Below are 26,254 nucleotides of genomic sequence, written 5' to 3' on the forward strand. Positions count from 1 at the left end.
TAACGCTGTGAGAAGGTTCTAAATCCATTAGATGTTCACCTTTCGTGACCAAGAACTCATATACCGAGTTTCATGCCTTTATCTCTAATCTGTTTCGAGTAATTACGATAACGGTTGGTATATTACTCGAAGCAATTTGCAGAAAAGTGCACTAAGCGTGGCCATACGTGTGAAAAATAGAAGAATAATCCTTGTACGTGTCGTATCTCGTAATCTTCGCGGAATCGGGTTGGACATCTTAACGACCATTTTAAAAAAATAATTGCCTTAATGCCGTAGTAGTACCCATGTTTAAACTATTCTCACGAATGATAGAAACGACAAGAAATTCTCTGAGAACATACAAGAATGCTAAATCATAAAATGAAACATCATTACTACACTTACACTTCACTGTTAGTTGCATAGATCTCGTATTACAAATTTTATGATGAAAAATTACATAAGCAATAACTACTGAAAGCTGTATAGCGAAGAACAAAACCCATATAATTTGCAATTTACTGCCTAGTAAACTGTATTTGCATCCATAGTGTAGCAGCACCATCAACACTCAAGCTTATTCTCGCAAGTTCTCGCCAAGCAATCGATCCAATATACAGATCCCTTGACTGAACCACCGAAAGATACCTCGTCCAAAGCAGAGTCTTGGCGGGTACTTTACCGATGAGTTCACAATAGTCGAGACAGATTCAATTGGCCTCTCAAGGCCGCCCATACTGTCGAATTACCCCCACTACTTGATCTCTCACCCATTTGCTCAGAGTTCGATACCCGCAGCTCAGTCGTAAAAGCAAATTGGCGAAACACTAAACCACGAGTCACAATATTTAAAGAAACATCAAAATAATAATTTATCGCTAACCAAATATTTGAAAATTCTATAACAATATGAGAATTCAAGATGATTTTAAGTCTCATCAAAACTAAACTCGTATTGTACAAAAATATTTATCATATACATATTTGTTCAAATGTATTATATCTGCAAATATTTGAATCTTAATTCCATGAAGAACCTGAGGAATGAATTAGAATTTTAATACATTCGAGAAAAGTGTTTTTGTTTAACCCCTTGCACTGCAAGAATTTATTTTGAAAAATTTATACATTCTTATGATAAATCATATTAAAATCGTTTATTTGTACTGGTAATTAAATTTGCGTTGGTATAAACTTTGAATCGAGTTGCGGTGAATATTGTTTGCAACATATTTCAATATTTTCTGTAGGCGTTGCGATAACACGAATAAAATGGCGGACGATTCCTACGCGATATAATGTTCCTAGTTAAACTAATCAATATTTGTGGAAAGTCTGATGGTTCGCGATATTCCGTTGTCAGAAAGTCAGCAAGAATGAGAAAGTTTTCGCCGCTATTCGGAACCTTTACTTTCTACTATCCTTCCCGAGAAGCTTGTAAAAGTTTCCCGATAGAAGTTTCACGATGTTTCTAACTTCGTTGTTACAGTGGAAGAAGGTGATGGCCCGTACCACGCGCTCGCGACGAAAAATGGCGAACACGACTGATGCTCCTTCGCCTGCGAGCAGCCTTTTGTCGTCCACCACGACGACACCGTTCACCAGCCCGACATCGACAACCTACTCCACCGAGGGCTATACCTTCAATTACAGCGGCCTGTCTAGCCTGGGTGGCTACTCGTTGGAGGACTTGAATTACACGGAATTCTGGGTGGACGTATGGAATAGTACCGAGGCCAGTAACGTGACCGAGAGGTTAAATACCACTGTACTGTCATCGGGAGGAGGCTACTGCGACGAATGGGAAGCAGCACAGCACAAACTCTTCCAGGTGAGCTCTGTTTGTATACCCATTCGATAAAAGCACAGGTGTAGAGTAGGTCAATTTAATGCCCAACGCCATCTGGTGAACCTTATATAGTCATGATTCTTCAAATGAACATCGCTTCGGTATTGACACGTTCATCTTTCGTACAGGAAGCGAAATTCGACATCAGCAAACATGTCGCCATTCAGGTTTCATTGATTCTAAGGGTCCTTCTAGTTAGGAGGGATAGAAACGTTCAACTTGCGAATCTCACAACTGGGGTTATTTTGAAAATCGTTACTATACCTACATTGTTAGTAAATCGATATGTATAGGTACTCTATACATTGCACTAATTTTTCATTTGACTTACTACAACTAAACGAGTTTCTTCATTGAGTACAGTAATGATTCTTCAAATGAACATAGCTCCGGTGTTGGCACGTTTATCTTTCTTACAGTGGAGGTGAAATTCGACACCAGCTTGAAGATAATCCCCTCCCAATTGGGAGGAATAGTGATGGTCAATTTACAAATCACGTCCGGAATTCATTTTAAGAATCATTACTGTGGACCAAGATGTAATGAATACGCTTATTTTTATTTTTCAAAATTCGTTTCAATAAACAATTTCATTTCAATTATTCAAGAATTAAGACATTCGTTATGAAACTTTAAGTAACTTCTTCATTATTGGAACATTGTCGATAATATAGTATTCACTCACATCATTTAACAAACAGGTATCTTTGCACGTTTCCGATCATATAATTTTTGAAATAATATATTTAAGTGAAAAGATTGAACGGATTATAGCTTTTGGTAAATTCACGGAAATACCAATGGCTTTTCGCTGATCGACAGCAATATCAAATTACGCATTTGTTATTGAACCGTGAAACCTTTACTATTATCGTTGTCTCATTTAACCAGTAATTTACTTAAATGATACGTTAAATCATTGAATCCAGAACGATATAAATGCTCGACCGATTGCTAACGCAATGAAAAGCAATATTGTTCTGGATTCTATCGATATCGGTTAGAATTTAATTTAAACAAAAATTTTGTAAAGAGTAAATAACATCGCTTTAAACAGAATTTAGATCGTGCTGTTTAATAACAATCTCATTCGCTTTTTAGCGTTATCAAAGCGTTTTATAAAAATTTCCAAGGCTCAAAGTCTTTATTCAACATTATACAAATTTCAATGAGTTTGGTTGGAATATCGAACGCATGGGATAATCTTTTATCGACAGAACACTTTTCAACGAGAGATTTATTCCTGAAGAGCATTCTTGCATAAAGATTGCTGCATAGCTAATGAAAAACGTTCTCGTTGGAAAACGAGCAAGATACGAAAGTATGAAGCTGGTCGAATCTTGTTCAGATAACGAGAAACTCGTGCGATACAATACCGTGATTCATTAAATAGATATATGCTTGTTGAAATTGCGTATTTTAACACTAGAACTACCAAAGCAGTCAAAATGACCCAGTCATAATTTCTAATAAAATTTGTAAAAAATTTACTTGACTGAATTTTTGAAAATTTACTGCAATTTTCTATAAGAAAATGAATAAACACTTATTTCTATTGCATTATACATTTCTTTATGTATCTAGTGTTTTAATTTCTTTGGTATAAGTAAATACACTATAATTGTCGGTAGTTCTAGTGTTAAAGTTAGAAGTTACCGTTGTACAAAGAAAATGAATAAACGATGTCTCTAGCATCGTATCTGGCTATTAAAAGGCTTTGTGTATTCAAATTGATCATCGTTGGAAGAAAAGTTTATTTGTTCAGATAAATCATCGTTAGAAGTAAACTTTATTTACTCGGATAAATCATCGTTAGAAGATAAATTGTGCGTTGAAATAAATCATGATTAAAAAAAATAATAGTATAACTAGGTGGTATAATTTAGCACATCGTGAGCAAACGAGATTGAAAGTTCATTATGCAGAATTTTTTTCAATATATTAATGTCTGGATGGAAATGATGAATACTAATGTGATTAATTATTTATTAGAAACAATTGTTACGTTTTCTTTGGTATAAAAGGAAACAATTTTCTCCTGATTAAGCATAAATACACTTTGCCATTTGGTACAAGGAACTTGAGCTCTACCTTCACCAACAGTAAATTTGCATCGATTGAAGTAATTTTCTGGCCTATTGAGAGGAAATGGTCGATTACATCGAGCCTTTCTTCCGACCAGGGCTTCTTACAGCTTGTTTTCTCTTAATTTTCTTCGAAATGGGACCAAGTGTACTTTAAATTAGAGTTAGAATAACCTAGCATTCTAATAGACTAAGAATAACAAATAAATTTTAATCAAATAATTAATTTTTTGCTTACAAGTATTTTATGTAATATTCTCTGACACTAAAAGAATATTCTTATATCATTATTTTCGAGCATTTTGGGTTCCTTTTTGAATAGACAAATATTAAATCTGTGGAGAAAAATATAAATAATTTTGAAAAGTGACGACAAGTAATATCTTTTTCTTAAATAAAGAATCATATGGTAATAATAATTATTCACTGTTAGGAATGAATTACTAAAGGTAAATGGTAAACAATGGAAAGTAGATCGCTTAATTTTGTCGACCACTTGTTGGCGTAACTCGAATCAACATATTTCTACATATGGCCTGGCATTATAATTCTCGGATTGTTGCAATAAAACAAAACGCAATTTGCATAATTCAAGAAAAATTTCATTGTTATTCAAAGTAATCTGCGTTTATTTCAATGCATTCATTGCATTGTTCCAAATGCTTCTGAAAACTGTCAACGGAACTGAATATGTTACACGTCTAAAAATCTTTATCCTTCAAGAACAATTTTCGCATTAGAAAAGAAAAAAAAAGTTAGCTGTTACCAAGTTAGGGAATAATCCACAAAAAATGAATAAAAAAATATAAGTTTTCTAAATATGCTATGTAAAAAGTTATGCTAATAAATGTTAAGAGCAAACATCAGAGTGTAAATGTTTCAGATAAATAAAAAAATGTTCCCAAGTCAGACGAATAAGAGTAGTGACTCGACAACGCTGTATTTAATGAGATGTGACTTCACGATCAGTAGGCAACGAACATTCGCATTATTACGCAACTAGAACCATCATTTTCTTAAAATCATCGAAAAATATACAGTAATATCCTTTTAAGCACTGCAATGTAGATCTCAAGCACTCCAAGGAGAATATCTTGCCACAATTTCACAAGCCATTGCAGCTTTTGCATGTCAAGCGATCTTAGAGATCTCTCCTTCTCGTCCATCTCTAAAACGTTTAAATCAAGGACTCTAATTGATGTAACAAAAATGCGAACTATCTTCTCGAATAGAACGTTCCTACAAATAATAATTATAAATGACTGTGTTTTTTTTTTAAATTATTTTTTACTGAATAACTAGCAGCTGACTGGCGTCGTTCACCCATAAAATATCAATTGTGAAGAATAACAGTGATAATTCTTAAAATGAACATTTATCCAGGGGTTGGCATGTTTACTCCAGCTCGTAGCCTTTCGCAAATGTCTTCCACCCTTCACTGGCTCCCCGCAGTTTGGAGGGATAGAAATGTTCAACTTACGAATCATGGGTTCATTTTAAGAATCATTATGTTTCCAATCTAATAGCACTTCCATTGGAAGGGAAAAAATTTTCTTAATAGCAAAATCGTGCTTCTGAATATGTTTTCCAGGCGATTTACTGTTTGGATTTACTGTTTGTCAGGCGGCGAATTTGTTCTTCGCGGCGGCGTTCTTGGTGCCGCGGTCTTTCAAGGCCTCAGTGTTGGCTCTTCGCACATTTCTGACGGCCGGCTTCATGCTGGCCGCCCTTTGGGCCGGGATCACCATATGCGCCCTAGACGCCATGCTATGGTGCCTGGCCCTCGGCCTTCTGAACGGTATTCACTCCCTCATACTAGCCTGTCGATTTCTGCCACCTGCGCTCAGTCCGGAGCTCGCCGAGCTCTATCTGAAACTCTTCAAACCGTACAAGGTCAGCAAGAAGCACTTCCAGGAACTGGCCAAAGAGGCGAGGATACTCAAGCTGGATTCTGGTCAAACCTACGCCACGGAAGGCGTCACGCCCGCCGACGAAAGGCTATCGATACTCTTGCGTGGCAGGTGAGTGTTGAATGGCCGCGATTTCCCTGCGAAACAGTCCTGGGATCGATTTGGGGAAATGCTCTATGCTAATGGCATTCGAAAACTTTGTTTTATCTTGATTTAGAATAGGATTACATAAAAGCTATTGCACTTACAATAGCACGTCTCATACGAATATGTTACCTTATCTGAGATTATTGAGCTACATTTACAGTTGCGGACAGAATTAAGTGTACAGCTAAAAGAAATAAGTATAAACTAAATTTAACCAAAGTAGTGTAACTATTAAGTAGAGGCCCAAATGAGACGAAATACAAGAATATCAATTTCTTGATTGAAGCTTTGAGATAAAGTTATTAAAAAATTAAATTATAAAATTTCAAATCGTTCTACAAAAGATATTTTTGATTATAGGGGTCAATTATAGTCATTTTTGGTCAATAGACATACCCTCGAATTCCTACGCACATTTGAGAAAAAGATTCGTTACCGAAAATGTAATGCCTGACCATACATTGACATGTTTCACTGAAACTTCATGCGTATGTTTAAAACATCATAACTCCTGAACGGATTGGAGGATTTTAATGTTTCAAAAGGCAAACAACGCGTATCTTAGTGGAGAATATGTAGAAATTACAAAAATGTTTAAAAACTTGTTTCTTAACCCCGTAAAGTTAGAAAAACCCCATAAAAATGGTCCAATTTTCAAACGGCCATAACTCCTACAATAGTAAATATATTTCAATGAAATTTTGGGAGCAAATAGAGTTCATGGGTACCTACAAAAAAGTATTAAACAACTTTTCTGTAAAGCGTCAAAGTTACTACAAATAAAAAACGAATTTTTAAGAAAAATCAACAGGGATTCTTGGATTTTGTCGACATTTACAAGTAATTTGACGATCTTCTCTCGCGGTGGTACAACGTTTACGTCCGTGGCCTCTTAAATTTTCAACGGTACTATGTAGTAAATACTTTTTTACAAACTTTGTCGACCGCACTGTTAGAAAAATTGTACTTTTTTCCTACTTAAGTAACTTAATTTATTTCAACAGTTCGCTATAATCAAATTACGAATTTGATTTGAAAATTCTCTTCTTACAAACAGTCCGTTTTATTCAAAACTTACACACCAACCAAATAGTTAATTCGAGACTACTACGTGAGAGTGAAAAGGATACTTCGCGCTTATTTACATTTTTCGCGTTGTAATAACATCTTGAACGAGTGTCCACTTATTTTTGTCCGTTGACAATCAACGTTCTCGTTAAGTATACTTTATTTCAACACAAATGTAAATATTAATTTCAATTATTGGCTAAATAATCTATGTACCATAAAGATATATAATATATAAAACCTAAGTGCACAATAGTTACAGCACTTTGATTAAATTCATACCTACAGTGAGTGTAAAAAATATTCGTACACTAGTCAATTTGAACAAAAACTTTGCCGAACTTTGTTTATTACACAAGTATGTTAACAAAAACATACATACATATTCTTAGAAATCTCTAGAACAAATGTCATTAACAACAAATTATTTATTTATATTTATTATGAAAATATTAACAAATTTCCAGAAATTGGCGTGAAATATACGTGTAATAAGTATTCGTACACTTCTAATTTTACAACAAAAACTATAAATTTTAGTACATAAACGTAACAAAAATCAATCTATTTGCTATTTTAGTATCTAGTGGGATTTCCTTTAGATTGTATAAGCCTTTATGCCTTTGCGGCATTGAATTTACTAAATTTTTGGTTATAGTACTAGAAATTTTGTTCCATTCCTCTAAAAGTGCATTTTTTAAATCTTGTTTCGAAGAAATGTAATGGTCTCGAATTTCTACTGCAAGATGACTCCATAAGTGCTCTATCACATTTACGTCAGGAGACTGTGGAGGGATTTTTAATTGCTGCGGCACATTATATAGAATCCACTGACGTGTATTATAAGCATTATGCTTTGGATCATTATCTTGCAAAAATATATAACTGCCCTGTAACTGCATTTTATTTGCACTAACCTGAAGATGCTCTTTTAGAATATCGATGTACATTTTCTGATCCATGATACCATCGATAAAATGGAGGGATCCAACCCCGCTCGCACTCATAGAGCCCCAAACTGTGACTGATTCTCCTCCATGCTTTACGTTCGGATTCAAATTTCTTTTTTCGCGCTCGGTATTTTTTTTCCGCCATGCTGTACATCGTCCATCTGACCCAAATATGTTAAATTGACTCTCATCAGTAAATATAATACGGTTCCAGTGCTCCATAGGAACATTAACGTACTCTTTCGCGAATTGCAATCGTTTCTTTCTATTAATTTCATTTACGAAATATTTCTTACGAGCTACTCTGCCGTGATATCCTCTATCTCGTAAAAAATTACGCACTGTGCTACTGCATACATTAATATCCAGATCATTTTTAAGTTCAGCTGTGATTTTCACCGCACTTATCTTTGGATTTTGCTTTATTTTTCGAATTATCCATCGGCCGGTATACTCATTTATTATTCGTTTACGTCCGTTTCTTGGTTTATTTTTTACAGTTTTTCGATCGCCATATCTGTCAATGATTCCTTGAACTGTGGACCACGGTCTATTTAAAATTTTAGAAATTTCACTCAGTGTTTTACACTTATTATGTAAATTTATAACAATTTTCCTTTCTTCTTCAGAGGTTTCCTTGCGTTTTCGTCCCATTTTACTGATAATTTCGTTGATAATGTTTGAATTCAGGATACTACCTATCCCGACAGCGTCTCCAGACATACTGATGCTAAGTATGTTTACATATCATGGATTATCTTGTAATCGTTCTATGTGGAATGTTACGAATCAAAGACTGTACGAATACTTATTACGCGTATATTTTAGGTCAATTTCTGGAAATTTGTTAATATTTTCATAATAAATATAAATAAATAATTTGTTGTTAATAACATTTGTTCCAGAGATTTCTAAGAATATGTATGCATGTTTTTGTTAACATACTTTTGTAATAAACAAAGTTCTGCAAAGTTTTTGTTCAAATTGACTAGTGTACGAATACTTTTTACACTCACTGTATTTTCCTCACCTGTCCACCTAATTTTGTCCGCAACTGTATGTTTCTACAACTATCTGAGTTATTAAGTAAAATGATGACGATAGTAACACAAGTCCTAGTATCTAAATAATCATTCGTCCAATAAAGTCATTGTTCTTTTCGTGACTTAATCGGGATTAAAGTTCGCGTAACTCTGGTACAGGCTGAAGGTGACTTGCGATGGGACGCATTTGCATCACATCAAAGCTTATCAGTTCGTCGACTCGCCGGAATGGGAGGCCATGCACGAGAACATCGACGACGTCTTCCAAGTGACGATCAGAGCCGAGGAGTCCAGCACGTACATCTGTTGGACCAGGCTGAAGTTGCTCAGGGTACTCAGGCATAGGCCGCTACTTAAGGTCGTCCTCAACACCCTCATCGGTAAGGACATTACGTCCAAGTTGTACGCCCTTAACGAGCAGCTTGCTGGTGTCGCCGCGGCCAGTGAGACAACCACGTCGAATCCTTACAGGGGCGTCGCGAGAAGTCTTAGCGTCGACGCTGTTAACACTGAAACTGCCGGAAGAGTACGCTCAACGACGTGGAAGGCACAGAGGAGGCACAGTAATCCACGCAGCGACAGTAAGTACACTCGTTTATGAGGCAATCGTTGTAAATCGATCATTGGATCGGGTTAAATGGAATGCGTTTCAAGGCTAAACCTTTTAACGCGGGGACTGCTACGTCACCTACGTACGGTTGACATGAGTTTATACTAAAAAAATTAATTGTTACGATTGGATGTCGAAGAAAATAAATCTAGATAGGTCTCTTGAAATTTGATTAGGCTGTAAAGACATGTTTAGATTGTGGAATAATTATTGTCAAGAATAGATATTTCCATATCTTAACAAATTTCAAAAATTGATCGTAAAATTGAAATTTTTTCTTAAATAACGAAATTAGAGTCATGTCGAACGAATAGAACGTGAACAGAGTGTTTCGGTTTAACTTAGACAACAAAATATCACGACAAAAAAATGTTTCGAAACAAAATTGTTGGATTTCATGCGGAAGGAACACCTATACTATTTATTTCTAACCCACTGCACGTTTTACAGGTTATTTGAAGGTCAACTTTTTTTTTTTTTTAGCTAAATTTCATTTTTCATTTTTGTTCCCAATTCATAGTATTTGTCAGTGATGTGAAATAATTAAACTCTGCAAAATGTCGGCATTTTAAAGCAAATAATTTTCAAAATAGTTAACGTTCTCCTCATATTGCATAATGTAACTCAATTGAGACTGGAGAAACGAGTTCCTGTAAAATTTGCCGAGAAAATACGTGCGTCATGAAATATTTATATAAATGTTTTCTCATGGGTACCGTGCAGTAACCTTGCAAGTTCCACTTATTTTTTCATTGGACCATTAAATCGAGTATTCATGGGCGTACAAGACACCAGGCAATAATTTTCCTTACCATTTTCGAAGAGTAGAATAAAATGCATGCAATACAGTTAGGTTAAAGTTCCTATTCTTTTGGAATTATATTTGCTTAAAAATCTTTTTTCTTTTAATATCTTTATAATTCACTGGATCATAATCACATCTGAAAATTGGAATTGAAAAGTATTTAAGAAATCGATTATTTGCAATAATCGGCACTCTGTAATCATCGGAACATAAATTTACGTTGAAGAATATTGAGTGAAATAAATTACTTTTCTCACAAGGAACCATCGCGAACGGTCCGGCTTCGATTTTGATGAAACTTTGTACACTTATAAAGCAGCCAAAAATAATCGACACGTATTTTTTTTTAGCTGCGGTAACTCGAGTTTAAGGGGTGAAACCACCCCTTGAAGTTTTGGCTCGAAACGGCTATCTCGAAAACGGAAAGAGATACAACAAAATTGTTAATGGGCGAGGTTAATGGTTTCTTATGTACAATAACATGGTGTTAAAAAATTTAAAAAAATACAATTTGATTATAACAAAAAAAAATTTATTAACTTAATTTTTCATTTTATTGAAATTTTCATAATGACAAAAAATGACGAGCATTTTATTCCAAATCCATTGCAATGCGATTTTTTAAAATTGCCTTCTACAATTTTGCAGATTTTGATGATTTACATCTTGCGTGCACATCCATTATGGTAGTAGCCGTTCTAACTTTGATTTTAATGAAGCACTGTAGGCTTGCACTACTTCTAGAGGACAAAATCGGGAAAAATACAAGAATACCAATTTGTTGATGGAGGCTTCGTTAAGAAATTATTAACGTTTAAAGTTCCGCCCGTACTGAATTTTTTTCTCCGAAATGCCCAAGATTTCGGGGGAATGTGTAATGACCAAAAATGATTGTAATCGACCCCTGCAACCGAAAATAATTTTTTCAGAATGGTTTGAAATTTTTTAATTTTGTTGAAAAATTTCACACATTCTCGAATTTTTTTCTCAAAAGTGCGTAGGATTTCGGGGGTATATATATTGACCAAAAATGATTGAAATTGACTCCCGCAACTGAAAATAATTTTTTTAGAACGATTTGAAATTTTTTTTTTTCGCTGAAAAATTTAGGCACCTACGCCCTGTCGATTTTTCTTAAAAATTCGTTTTTCATTTTTAATAATTTTGTTATACGCCCTACAAAAAAGTTGGCCAATACTTTTTTGTAGGTACCTATGAGCTCTACTTCAGAAAAAAGTTTCATTGAAATATATTCACTATTGTAGGAATTATGGCTGTTTGAAGATTGGACCATTTTTATGGGGTTTTTCTCATTTTGCGGGGTCAAGGATCAACTTTTTGCATATTTTTGCGATTTCTACGTATTCTTGATTAAAATACGCGTCGTAAAATTTTTCCCAAGGGTGGCCGAACTTTTCCAAATCCATTGGTATGTAATATTTTAAAATTGCCTCTTACAGTTTTGCAGATTTTGATGATTTACATTTTGCGCGCACATCCATTATGGTAGTAGCCGTTCTAACTTTGATTTTAATGAAGCATTGTCGGCTTGCACTAAATTATACAGTAACAAGTAACAAGTAACAATAACAGTAACAAGTTTCTTAACAGCAATGAAAAGATTTTTTTTTATGCCCACCTATGACATTGTGGCAAAGGGGAAGCGATTTATAAATTATAAATACATACAGTGTGTATACCAGGAGATAAAGATACACTTATTATTCTCATGATGTACTTGCTTTAAAATACAAATTGAATAAATAAATATTGTCATTTCTGCGGCTCGCCTATCATGCAGTTTACGCACGTTATCTAAATCTTCACTGTTGTGAAAGCATTCTGTGTAATTTGTATAATAAAAATACGTGTTAAATGAGATTAGTATGTGCATCTGTATCTCTGTTGTTATTAACATTCTTTAAAATCGAGACGGTTTTTGTAATAAACATGATAAAATGGGTATATTGAAATGGAGTTTGTATTATACCTTTTGATAACGTGACATATCGTAAAGTTAATTAAATTGATTGCCCTTGTCATGTGAAAATAATATTTGTTGGTAGATAAGTGGGAAAACTTGGATATATATATATTGCAATTAGCTCTTTATAAGCGTGTAGAACATTGTTGGTTATCCATACAGCCGAGGTGCCGATTCTGGGCATTTAAACGTTGCACTTATCCAGCCAATCTTTTGTTGCATATATCCAGCTTTTACTGTATTCGGAAAGATGGTAAATATTAATCCTATAAATGTAATAACTAGACTGCGGATATTTATGCATTTATGGGAAATTTAGATTGTCAAAAAACTATAGAATGCATTTAATATGCAAAAATATAACTAAAATTCAAGTAAGATAAAAATTATTGTATTTAGGGGTTGAAAGAACCCTCTACGAAGCTCTCATTTTATTAATTTTATTAATAAATATATGAATTTGCATAAAAATCCGCAGTCTAGTAATAACTTTACTGTCTGCTGCGTTTGTTGAGTGGAACCAGGGACCCACGCCAATTAATAGCGCAGAAGAAAATTTAAGGGATGTATTATTCGATTTAATTGTAAGAAGTGTCGAAGACACGGCATTCCTGGTTGAACATGAAACGTGTGTTGAAATGGACGGGCCGCCTATCGACCAAGAAAATCAGGATGCTGATTTGAACTGGTTGTGGGTAGATGAAGAGGAGGAAAATAGGACACCGAATATTCCAAACATATACGAACAAGACGTTGTATGTCATTCGAATAAAGAATACATCCCATTCGAATATAAAAGGAATGCTGTGGCGTACTGGAACAGCGGGAAGTCGAAGCGATTAAAATTAGACACCGTACGTTCCAAATTCCGTCACGTGAAATCCGAAAGAATGCTTCGTAAATGGGCTTTACAAGTTGAACAGGATGGCACAAAAAAGGAAAAGATAAAACGTATTGCAGAATATACATTTAATAAATTTATGGAAGCTCGGCAGTTAAGAGTAATTGTGCATGAAGTAGATCTACGGCGATGGGCTTTACAAGCGAAGGACATAGAAAATTTACAAACATTTAAAGCCGGATATACTTGGCTATATACTTTTAAAAAGATATTTAGATTAGTGTCCAGAAAAATTACCAGATTTATAACCACAAATATGGTAAATCGAGAAGACGATATTCATTTGCAATGCAGCGCATTCGTGAATGAAGTAAAATCATATATAGCCCGAAATGAACCACACAATGTTTACAATTCCGATCAAAGTGGTTTTAATTTGGAATTACATTCAGGGCTCACTTTGGCTGAAGAAGGTATAAAAATCGTAGAAGGAGGTGTTCAATCAGTGTCATCCACCACTCATAGTTACACCATCCAGCCAACCATTTCAGCTGATGGACAATTACTGTCACCATTATTTATTGTACTGAAAGAGAGTACAGGACATTTCGGGCCGATTGTGGAACAACATTTATTTCGCCCTGACAATGTATATCTTGTAGCTTCAAAGTCAAGCAAATTAACTACGGACCATTTCAAGACCTAGTTAAGAGAGATTTACTTCGCAAATACTGGGGCCGCAACAGTTCTAATTCTTGATTCCTGGAGTGGTCACTGTAAGAAGACGGTGAACGAAGTTACTCCCGAGGGTTAAAATGTAAAACTTTTTATAATACCAAAAGGTGGAACAAAGTATGTTCAACCACTGGATGTTTACGGTTTCCGCACTTGGAAAAATTTCGTCCGCCGATTTTCCGATATAGTTCTCGTTTTAAATCACGACATTAATCTCCACGCTAGGAATAATATAATTAAACTTCAATCTCTGGTCCACAATCAATTTTCATCGCCAAGGTTCCAAAATTTTATTAAATACTCCTGGTATAAATCCGGATATATAGATGAAAAGCCAAATGCATTCCAGAATCCTGTTGAGTACTGCTATTCTGTTGAAAATGAGCCAACATGTCATATTTGCGGTGACGTGGCAATAATTAAATGCGCATGGTGTAAGAAATTTTTATGTTTCAAACATTTTTTCGACGAGTACCACTATTGTCGGAACTATATAGAATAATTGTTATACACACTGCATATATTTATAATTTATAAATCGCTCCACCTTTGCTACGATGTCATAGGTGGGCAATAAAAATAATTAATCCTTTCATTGCTGTTAAGAAACTTGTTACTGTTATTATTACTCGCTACTTATTACTGTAATTACTATAATTTAGTGCAAGCCTACAGTGCTTCATTAAAATCAAAGTTAGAACGGCTACTACCATAATGAATGTGCGCACAAGATGTAAATCATAAAAATCTGCAAAACTGTAAGAGGCAATTTTAAAAAATCGCATTGCAATGGATTTGGAATAAAATGCTCGTCATTTTTTGTCATTATGAAAATTTCAATAAAATGAAAAATTAAGTTAATAAATTTTTTTTTGTTATAAACAAATTGTATTTTTTAAAATTTTTTAACACCATGTTATTGTACATAAGAAACCATTAACCTCGCCCATTAACAATTTTGTTGTATCTCTTTCCGTTTTCGAGATAGCCGTTTCGAGCGAAAACTTCAAGGGGTGGTTTCACCCCTTAAACTCGAGTTACCGCAGCTAAAAAAAAATACGTGTCGATTATTTTTGGCTGCTTTATAAGTGTACAAAGTTTCATCAAAATCGAAGCCGGACCGTTCGCGATGGTTCCTTGTCAGTATTGAATTCTATTAAATCTGAATGAACTTTGCTGAATTAAGAATATAAAACTGGACAGAAAAATACACAGATATGGTACATATCCTTATTCCAACAGCCGAGAACTTTAATTAAAGCTTTCCTGTTTAATTTGTTAACTAAATAAGACGAATTAATACGCCATTTATACTCGTCTGCCTTCCAAATTTTTCTTTGTCTCTATATTTTCTCATAGATCTCTCTCTGTAAATGTGTTTTTAGTATTCGCCATTTTGTCAATTTTCAGTATAAATCATTTATTTTACCACAAACGATAACCATAAACATACTAATTAAAAATCCTTGCAAGTTTTTAGTTTTAAACTATTCTGAGAGCTCAAATCATCCACCCCCAGCGAGACATGATTTTTAAAATATCTATTTATTGCGATCGAGACAACGGTAAAAAACAATTACTTAAAACCGTATAAAAAATATATATGCATAACTAAAATGTAATTAAATAACCTCCAAAAAAAATCGCAACGTTGGACGTAGCGTTCGCTTAAAAAAAAATTCTGGAAAATTACTAAATTTCGCAACATTCGCAGAGGAATGACCCCTTGAAAGAGAATCATTTCGCTTCGTGACCTCGTTGGGGTCGCAAAACCAAACCTATCCGTCGCACGAAAACGTTTCGCCAGCTTAGAATATCATAACCGGAGACCACGAAAACGATATCGATCTCCAAACGCGATCATTGGCGTAGAATCTCGGTCCCGACGCGTCTACTCTTCTCCGAGGTCACTGGGAAACGGTAGAAGCGGGGGAAGATCGAACGACGCTAAGGGAGTAGATCGATCGGGGCATCGAATAGCAATTACGAGGCTCGCATGCGAGATACGGCGAAGCTGACGAGCGTCGAAATTGACTGTCCACAGGGAGTTCGCCCTCCCGGTACTCGCACCAATACTGGGCGCCCGTGGTGGCGAATCACTTCCCGCCGACTTCGCCGTTCACCCCGGGCCAGAACCTCGGGTATTCGTTACTGCCGCAGGGTGTTCAGTTTTCACCGCCGCCGCGGGCACCTCTCCTGTCACATCAGCCGTTGACAAGGCAGCGCAGCGGAGGCACGAGCGGCGATTACACACTGCTACCTCAGACACCCAAGCTGGAGAGGAAACGCTCGAAAAAGGGAACCAGGGAGGTGAGTACGCCCGCGTTACGCTCACGTCGAGCCCTTTTAACCCTTTGCACTCCATAAATTGTTCTCAGTATGTACGACTAAAAGCTCTCAGTTCAGTGTGAGCAACTAGACTCGCGTCGAGTCCCCTTAACCCTTTGCAAAGCAAGAATTGTCTGCAACGTGAGCAACTAGACTCATGTCTAATCTTTCTAATGCTTTATACAGCAAAAATTGTTTTCTAAGTGAACAACTAGACTCGTGTTGGAACATCTTGACCATTTGCACTTCAAGAATTCTTTTCAATATGAAAAAGCTTCCAGTTCAAAATGAGCAACTAGACTCATGTTGAGCCTTCTTAACCCTTTGCACAGCAAAAATTGTTTTCAATACGAAGCAACTTTCAGTTCAATATGAGCAACTGGTCTTATATCGAGTCTTTTTAACCTTTTGCACTCCGAGGATTGTACTCACTATGAACAACTAGGAGCTTTCAAAGCAATATGAGCAACTAAACTCACATAGAATTGGTCTCTGTTGAGCTCTCAGGTGCAATGTATTGCACATCTGCAAGAGCTCTTCGTTCATCGTATATTTAATCGAAATAAATTCCACCTGATTGTACACATTAATTAATTTAAATATTCCAGATTGAAAAGAATCATTGGGTTTTATTACACATAGAATAACGTGATACTCAATTAAGATGAACCAATTTTTGCAAACTATCATCGAAGTCAATGTCTAATAGTTCACGATGTTGCCTTATAACTGGAACTAACCTCACCAATGATTGTACAAACAACGTAGGACGAAATGCTTTTAGCCCTTTTTACAGGAGAGCAATCTGTTTCCATAAATAAGCTTCTTTTAAAGCAACGGTTCATCGCTGTACTCGTAACCTGATACCGGTACAATTATTCCCCTTTTCCAACAAAAACTGTCCACCTCCGAGATACTGGTGACCGATAACGCAAAAACCTGAATGGCACCGTTGTTCGATGGCGCGTGGTTGCTTCGCGTGCATCTTCAGCTTTTGTTTATCTTGCCTTTTCTAGTTACACGTTCGAACAGATAGTTCCTGGAGAGCGCTACGACTTCGTTGGCGGATGATTAAGTGTCTCGAAATCGAAGCAGCGTCTCCCCGTTTCTTCGCGCTCGGTTCTCATAAATCGCGACGGGCGAAAAAAGCTCGACAAACCGTCGCTATAGAAAAGCTCAATTACGACGCATACTCGAGCCAGAAAAACGAGCCGATATTGAATTACCGTCCATTCGCTTGGCCAGCGCGACCAGATGCCTTTATTCTTACTCCGCACGCAAAAAGAAAGTAACGAAACGAGCACGGATCCAACTGTTGTTCGTTCCTGAATGCAGCAGTGTCTTCTTCAAGTCGCGAGTGTCGGGAAACTGGCTTTCACCGAGAGACATACATATGACGCTGGTTTAACAAAGGAGAATGTCAGATCTGATACTCACGGTTTTTAATGATGTTTTGCAGACTTGTAGATTCGCATGTACAACAATCGTAACAGGAGTTATAGCCATGGATGGCCAATCAGTAATGAAAAAAATAAGTGTAAATTTTGAAATAATCGATTAGCCAGATATAATCTAGTAATAGGTCATTCTAGTTAAGAATAATTGGTGTAGTGGTTAGTAATATTTTGTCCCAAGTTCGAATCCCATGAGGCATACAATTTTTTTTTATTAAACGTATTATAATGTATTACTTTTTGACATCTGAGTAGAAAGATTTAGTAATTTTGACAGTTTTTATTACTTTGCAAGCCTGAAGAATATCATGAAAATCGGTAAGCATCAGAACTCACGTTCTCTTTGAAATGCTTTTCTTTTATTCAAATTTATGCCGTTTCGAATCGATTACAAATATTGCAACATGTTACCGATTTTGAAAATTACATTTTAGTTTGCAAATATTGGCATTGGAATTTATACCTGCGCGTATGTGTTGAACTTGGTTTATTAACAGTATAATAACAGTGGACTTTAGCGTAAGCAGCAATATATAAATTTTATTAGACACGAAGATACAAACAGAACGAACTGAACAGAATGAACAAAAACAGTTAATGAGGAAACAAAAAACGCATTATCACAGATCGATAATATCAACGTCACTCCGCGTACTTCATTCATTCGGATATCGTTGTTCTCCAACAGTATGATACATATTCATGGCGCAACAAAATGTTTCCAATATTTAGAATAGATATGTGAAATCGATCATACATTTTTTACATGAGAATACATACAGAATAAATATGCATACATAGAGATGCAAAGTTGAATTCGATACTGCTCGTCGTTAACTGCAATCTGATCGTCGAGTTAGATTCAATAGGAAATGCAGTAATATCAGTAGAATCTCTATGAATTTAATTCTAGTAGTGCAGAGTTGGGAAAGCCGAAATGTGATTAATGATAAACGGTTGCAATTACCATGTAATAAAATCAGTGATTAATGATTACAATTACTCAATATTCCATAACCATGATTAATGTTTAACGCGTGTAATCATTGCTAATGGTAAGATATCACTAATCACCAAGTTATTATATTTTTTATTATTACTGAATCGATAAGTTAATAATGATACTCAACAGTTTTTTCGAAAATAAATATTTATTTAATAAGTGGATTCGAAGTGGTGATCCAATTATCAATGGATTTGAAAAACAATGAATTACAAAATGGACACAAGGGTACAATTTATTTTCATAATATTCAAAGAAGATTTAAAAGAGCAATAAAACAAAGACACTCAAGTTCTAAATAACATTCTTTCACTACTAGTTTTAAACTAATATCATTGGAAAACAACAAAGCAATTTATTAGACAACACAACAAAATTATATTTATTGTATAGAAAGTTTAAATACATTTTGTGTTAAAATCCATAGTACAATCGACAAAAAAGTAGTTATCAAAGATTCGTGTCAAAGATTGTTGAAAACTTTTTCTTACGAGGCTTCGTTTTCTGATCATTAATCATTGTGTCCACTTCCGTTAATGTTTACACACACTCACGTTGGTACAGAATTCTTTTTTTAATTGCTACTATCTAGTTACTAAACGGTAATGTCAGAGGAAAATAGATAATATACCACTGTCAATATTTACAGACACCGACGCAAGTAGAAATAACGACCAATAGTCAGACACGTGAGCTAACAATTAGTCATAATCACAGTAAACATTTGCATCGTATTCCATCTAATTTTGATGAAACATTACACGTTTACAAAATGGCTAATAATAAACGCTATACATATATTCGATTTTCATTTGCATTTGTAGTAATTACTTTTAAGTAACTATTTTCAATTTTAATTTTCATATCAAAACTGTTCTGTTTTAAAAACAAGCGCAAATATACATTGAACCAAATTAAAAATATTATCAGGGTGTTCGGCCACCCCTGAGAAAAATTTTAATGGGAGATTCTAGAAGCCAAAATAAAACGAAAATCAAGGATACTAATTTGTTGATTGAGGCGTCGTTAAAAAGTTATAGAAACATATCCGGCCTTACAGTATATTTTCGGTAACAAAATTTTTTTCTCGAAAGTGCATAGGATTTCGGGGGTGTGTTTATTCACCAAAAATGATTGTAATTGACCCCCACAAACGAAAATAATTTTTCCAGAACGATTTGATATTTTTTTTTTCACCGAAAAATTTAGGCATCTACCCCCTGTCGATTTTTCTTAAAAATTCATTTTTCATTTTAAAAGTCTAATACTTTTTTGTAGGTACCCATGAGCACTAATTCAGAAAAGATTTTCATTAAAATATATTCACTATTGTAGGAGTTATGGCCGTTTGAAAATTGGACCATTTTTATGGGGATTTTCTCACTTTACGGGATCAAGGAACAAGTTTTCGAATATTTTTGGAATTTCTACATATTCTCCACTAAAATACGCGTTGTTTGCCTTTTGAAACATTAAAATCCTCCAATCCGTTCATACGCATGAAATTTCAGTGAAACATATCAATGTATGGTCAGGCATTTTTTTTTCTGTAAGGAATTTTTTTCTCGAAAGTTCGTAGGAATTGAAGGATATGTCTATTGACCAAAAATGATTGTAATTGACCCCCGCAACCGAAAATAATTTTTCTGTGAATGATTTGAAATTTTTTAATTTAATTTTTTAATAACTTTTTAACGAAACCTCAATCAACAAATTGATATTCTTGATTTTCCCTGGTGTGGCCTAACACCCTGTATACAATTACTCTCACCCATATTCGTACACTATAATGGTGATTTACTATAAATGGAAAAATGTTGGTTCTTATGAATAGAATTATTTAGATTTCCATTGAGATATTTAAGCTATTATCTCGTCTCAATTTCTAGAGACATCCTGTACATCGCGTACACATTAGCTCTTAAAACGATATCAGACACGAACGATCATATTCTAAATAGTTACTAACGACGTAATACCTCGCTAATAGTGAGTGCAATTTAAAATCTCTATTAAATAATTATCCCCCCTTTTGCTCGATGCAAAGTCGAACAATGAAAGTTTAAATCGCGCGAAATAATGCTTACGCAATTACACGGAAGCCTGCGTGCGTTGCTTCATGGGATACCATAAATAGAATCCTTCGACAAAGTTGCGCTGATTATAAATCTGACGGAGAATGAAGTAAAAGTCGTACGAGAAAATCGCATGTTGGATTTGCTTGCACGCAGAGCGAGAGGAAACTTACAGAAATATCCGTGCAACACACGACAGTGGGATTCGATAATCTTCGGGCGAACGCAAGGACACGCTTGATCGTTCTTGTACTGTTCGATAAGGAGTCGTAACGAGGCGTTCGCACGTACACACAGTGTGATATTTCATGAATTACTAGTTGGAAGAATTATTTTTGGTAGTTTTACGGTATTTTCTACTGATAAAAAATATAATTATAAAATGATATATGTATACACTTATAAGAGACGCTATTCATAAGTCAGGTGCTGATTTTAACATCATCTATTATTTGCAAAATAATGTTTTCTCTTCTCCATTTATAATATTCTTTAATGTAAAAATCTAAGAAACGTGTATTTTTTTCTAAACGTCCATTCTCAATTTTAACAACACCTTAACTTTCGAAAATCTTCAAAACTGTAACAGTTCTAAATGGCCTCAAAGCAGTAATAATTTTTTTTTAGATGATTAACTAGATACACGAAATATCGGACTTTGCTAATTAAACGCCCTGTTCGCGAGGCTGATTCACGCAACTGGAGTCCTGAGAACATGAACGATGGGGAGAATTGATACAACAAAGAACAGCGAATGTTAAGAACGACGCGATCGCATGTGACGCTTGGATATTTCACAGCCACGTGTGCACACGTGTTATTAAATTCGTCGCGGTATATTAAGCACACCTGCAGGGCGCGATAAAGAATTCTAAGAAGTTCACGGAGAACGTGATTAAACTATAATTACATGTTTCCCAAATGAATCTTTCAATATATATTTCTAAAAGTAGAAAAAAAATACAAAATTTGAATATTTTTTATTTATAAATTTTATGTTATTTAGTATTACGAACAAAATAATATTAGAAGCAAGAGAAAATCAAAAGATTGCTATAGTCTTTAAATAAAACTTTTCCAGAAGCCACAAATTCATCAAAAATAAAATTATTAATTATTGTTTCATTTAACATCAAAGATATATCTGACAATACTGAAAATAAACAATAGTCGAAACGAGTACATGAGTTCTTTTTATGGACAAGGTTTCCATTATATGTAGCTTTAGAGTCAAAGATATTGTTGATGACACAGTCACATGATATTGGACCATTTTCCAACCGTTTCACCTATGTGGCACACCTACCATTGTTGGCGACGAAACCTGCCACCTAAAAATGACAAATTTCTCCAGCTATTCTGGAACAATCGCGATAATACTCCCACCTGGCTTCTTTGGCTTTTAGCTTTGACCTTTTCGTATGATACTTCAGTCGACAACTGACGTTTGTATAGCTGGAACATATTTTTCAACAGCCAACAGGGTTGCCATACATTATACTACATTAAAAAGGAAGCTTAGTATTCGTACTACGTTTTTCAATTGATGGAGTCGTATATTTGTATTATAATATTTTTAAAAAATATTAAATAAATATCATTCTTATATTGTTTAGATTGTTATCAAATTGAATATTATTTACTTGAACTATTTTCATTATTAAAATATAGTTACAAAATTAAGGCAAAAAATTAAAATTAATTCTACAAATATGTTTAGGAATAAAAATTCTTAGCTATTTCGATTCAGTTTACATTGCATTTCTGTTTCTGTTTACTTTATGTACGTCTGTTAGCTTGGCAGAATAAATTTTTCACTTTAACTCTGCAGCTCTGCATAATAAAAAATAATAGTTTAAATAAATACTACCCGATTCGATAAGAGTTATCCAAATAACAAAATAATAATATTACATTCCATTAAAAGAATCTACAGAATTAAAAGAAAATGAAATAGATATCTTTATTTCGGAGAAAACAGCTTGTGACATTTTATTTGCATCCCATTCTTCGTTTAATCACTGACAGTTACAGTAAGCTGGAATTACAGAGACACTATTAACAAATGAATAGCATGGAAATTCTAAGCTTATTAAGCATAATTGCATACGTAAATGGACTCCAGTCCATAGAATTGTCAAACAACAATAAACTATGCTTTGTTGTAACGAGTTTCAGTCAGGAATTTCACTTCGCGATGGATCTATGTACTAACGACTTCCGCAATCAAATTTGCATAACGCAATTGTTAAATATATCTGTGTAGGGTGCAGTGTAACCAAAGATCATGATCGTGTAGAATAATCCGGAGGCGCCGAGTTTCGAACAGTGTTTGAATTAGCACTTGGATTAATAGTAAGTGTGTCTTCGTACTTGTCGAATTGTATTGAATTTCTGTCTGTGAGGGATGCTCGAAGGAATTTTTAATCATCTTGAAGATGCGTTAAAATATTCTCTGATACGTGAAAATTAATTTACACAAGTATCAATATTAATATCCTCATTTTTCTTCGCTGCTTCCAGGTGATCAGTTTATTGTATAAAACTTTATAAATATTATTGAGGCTTGTATAAATGATAAAATTGGAATTGACATTGGTTTGGAAGGCGATTTTTAAAGAATGATTTTGGCTAGTATTTATAATTCAAAAGTTCTGTTTAAAAAAAAAAAAAAACAATTATCACCCTGAAGAAAGTTTTTACTTCAAATATTTTTGGAAACAACGAACAGTTTGAGAGACAACTGTGTCCAAAGTTTCGACTGGAACACCCTGTATACTTAGTGAAACAAATATAGCTATCTCGTAAAAGATGCAGTGCGCTAAGACGGTAGCGCCTTTGACTGAAGGGTGCCAATAATTCAGGGTTGACCCGGAGGAATGCATTTAGAATGTCGACGACCATGTTAGAACTTTAAGGGCCCGAGCATTTCAAAGAGAGTAGACAATACAGACAACAAGCACCAGCAAGGGGATACAAAGTATTCGACTGCGATTACAATGTGTAGAGTGATGTCTTTTGAAATACGTAAAATATTAGGTGTAGATACTCAACAGTTTTTAAGATATATCCAACGATCAAAATAACTTTAAAAACACGATTTTCTCGAAAACTAAAAATAAGCGAATCTTATGGGAGCAAAGCCTTGGTGAACAAGATACGCCAGATGGTGCTAGGCTGTCGTTAATGTAGCGACAACTCCCACACTCGCCACTAGAGGGCTACGCTCAACGCTTCTCACACAAGTACTCGATCGATGATCTATTCCTATATGTACGATCCTCGACTGGCCATTGAATATCCCGGCAGCTAAGATAGGGTCTACTATAAAGTCTTATTGATGCGTCCACTAGTGGGTTTCCTTATCAGAGGGGCTGCAGACGAGTGCACAAAGGCTTAAGTATCTCAAAATGAGTTTTAGCGTATACTGTAGGCCCTTCTGATGAATCCATTAGTGGTTTTCCTTATCGGAGGGACTCCAGACGAGTGGGCAAAGGGTTAACTATTTCAAAATGAGTTTTAGCATATAGTATAGACCCTTCTGACGAATTCACTAGTGATTTTCCCTTATGAGAGGGACTCCAGATGAGTGGACAAAGGGTTAAACATCTCAAAATAGAGTTTCAGCGTATACTGTAGGCCCTTCTGATGAGCCCATTAGCGGTTTTCCTTTATCAGAGGGACTCTAGCCGATTGCAAAGGGTTAAAAATCTCAAAATAGAGTTAGAGAGGCCTTTCTTCCAAATAGTTACTGAACCGTTTCGCACGTATTTGTTGCAGGTGAAGTTCGAGACGCCCGTATGACGGTCGCTAGACGGGGAGGGCCCTGCCAGCGTACCTCTTCTGTCTCTGTCGCCACAGCGTTCAGCCTAGCCCCGTCGAGATCTCATAAAACTGAATCAACTACCAAGGTTCGCCCTCTGAGGCATCGTCGCCGCGTCGACCGGCTTCTAAATCGCACGGCCTATCAGCCGGACAGAGTCAAACGTGCCTGCGTGGTATTCGGTCACGACAACCCGAGAGACACGTACGCGACAGGTTACGCGCGGGCACCAAAGTGACATACAGTGTTCTGCGGACTCCGGGGTGGCTCGACACGACCGGAAAAAGGTCCGCGTTCCAGTCGAGACGCGCGATTTGCCAAAATACACGTTCATATCCCGCAAGTGCTACGCCTTATACGTTGTTACTGACACTACACGCAGCCGCCGTAACACGTGCACGTTATCCAAGCATCGTCGCGATCGATCTAGTAGTGAAAAGAAAAGTGCACGGTGAATACTCCGGATCGAACGATACGTGTGTCCGTTCTTCTTCGGGGAATGCACGAACGAACGTTCGAGGAACTTAGCGACCTCGGAATCTCGCGAGAAACTGAGCTGAAGAGGAGAGTTTATAGGAAGAGACGAGAGAAAAGGAAGACGTCGTTCGCGAGAGGGCAAGGCGAAGTCATGACTCGGGGTGACGGGAAAAATGGGTTTTCACGATGACGCTGGGTCGATGCTTGCGTTAGAGAGAGTTCTGTCGGTTGCTTTAATCGATTCGAGCAATTTTAAGAATATCGCCTGCATGGAGGAATAACTTGTTTTTAATCCTTTCTCGCACGTAACTTTATTCGATTGAGAAAGGAAAGATTGAAATATTCTTTGTTGATGTGAAATTGAGTCACTGAAAATGGACAAATCATTCGTTGGTGAACAACTTGAAGCAATGAACCGAGCAAAAGGTTAATCAATCATTTCGAACGTTATTTGGAGCAAGCTTCATTAGTTGTCGCGTGCAATATTTCATTCCACTTCTTGGACATGTTGCATCATGGCGAGAGATTCTTTAAAAATTGTTTATCAAATCGTTTCAGATCAGTACTGGATTAAATCATTTGTCAGAGGGTTTTTTTTAATATCTCGGAGAAATATTATTATAAATACAATCTGGAATTTTCTCGAACTTCCACAATTTTCTATGCACATCAGAAATATTTTAGACTCTTCTTAACCTTCTCAAACATAATATTTTTAAATCAATAACTTTGTAATATATAACCTCTATTCCCAATATATTTTGCACTGTACATTTAGTTTGTCCACAGTTACATCAAACGAAATTATTGTTTACATAAATCTGACCAAAGACTTAAAATCCCACATCAAAAGAGTTGAAAAATATAAATGCAATTTTATAAATCAAAAAGTTCAATCAGTAAATTCATTGACTTCGTATCAAGTTTTAACTGGTATTGTAAAATTACATAGAAACAAGCATCAAGAGAAGAAGAATTTTTCAATGCCAGGGATATACGGCAAATCATTCTAAGTAATTTATTGCAAACGTGGAACATTTTCAACTCTAAAATTCGAATCGCTTTTACTTCTTACCAAACGCACCG

General features: G+C 35.4%; 1 protein-coding gene across 1 annotated transcript; it reads left to right on the forward strand.

The window, feature by feature from the left end:
- Positions 1-1,483: 1,483 nt before the first annotated feature.
- Positions 1,484-24,771, forward strand: LOC122400462 (blood vessel epicardial substance-like). The gene is made up of 5 exons (XM_043401949.1): positions 1,484-1,813; positions 5,539-5,936; positions 9,193-9,614; positions 16,053-16,318; positions 24,649-24,771. Exons 1-5 carry the CDS (start codon positions 1,484-1,486, stop codon positions 24,670-24,672), a joined length of 1,440 nt encoding a protein of 479 aa, XP_043257884.1. The 3' UTR covers positions 24,673-24,771.
- The last annotated feature ends 1,483 nt before the right edge of the window (positions 24,772-26,254 follow it).

This window comes from Colletes gigas, unplaced genomic scaffold (genome assembly GCF_013123115.1).
Source record: "Colletes gigas isolate AHSC1104 unplaced genomic scaffold, ASM1312311v1 Colletes_gigas_Sc00018, whole genome shotgun sequence".
In the NCBI taxonomy this organism is placed as follows: Eukaryota; Metazoa; Arthropoda; class Insecta; order Hymenoptera; family Colletidae; genus Colletes; species Colletes gigas.

Excerpts from the sequence above, each read along its gene's own strand:
- LOC122400462 (XM_043401949.1), top strand. The coding sequence starts at position 1,484 with ATGGCCCGTACCACGCGCTCGCGACGAAAAATGGCGAACACGACTGAT. Across the intron at positions 5,937-9,192 it reads TCGATACTCTTGCGTGGCAG|GCTGAAGGTGACTTGCGATG; the intron begins GTGAGTGTTGAA and ends ACTCTGGTACAG. Across the intron at positions 9,615-16,052 it reads CAGTAATCCACGCAGCGACA|GGAGTTCGCCCTCCCGGTAC; the intron begins GTAAGTACACTC and ends GACTGTCCACAG.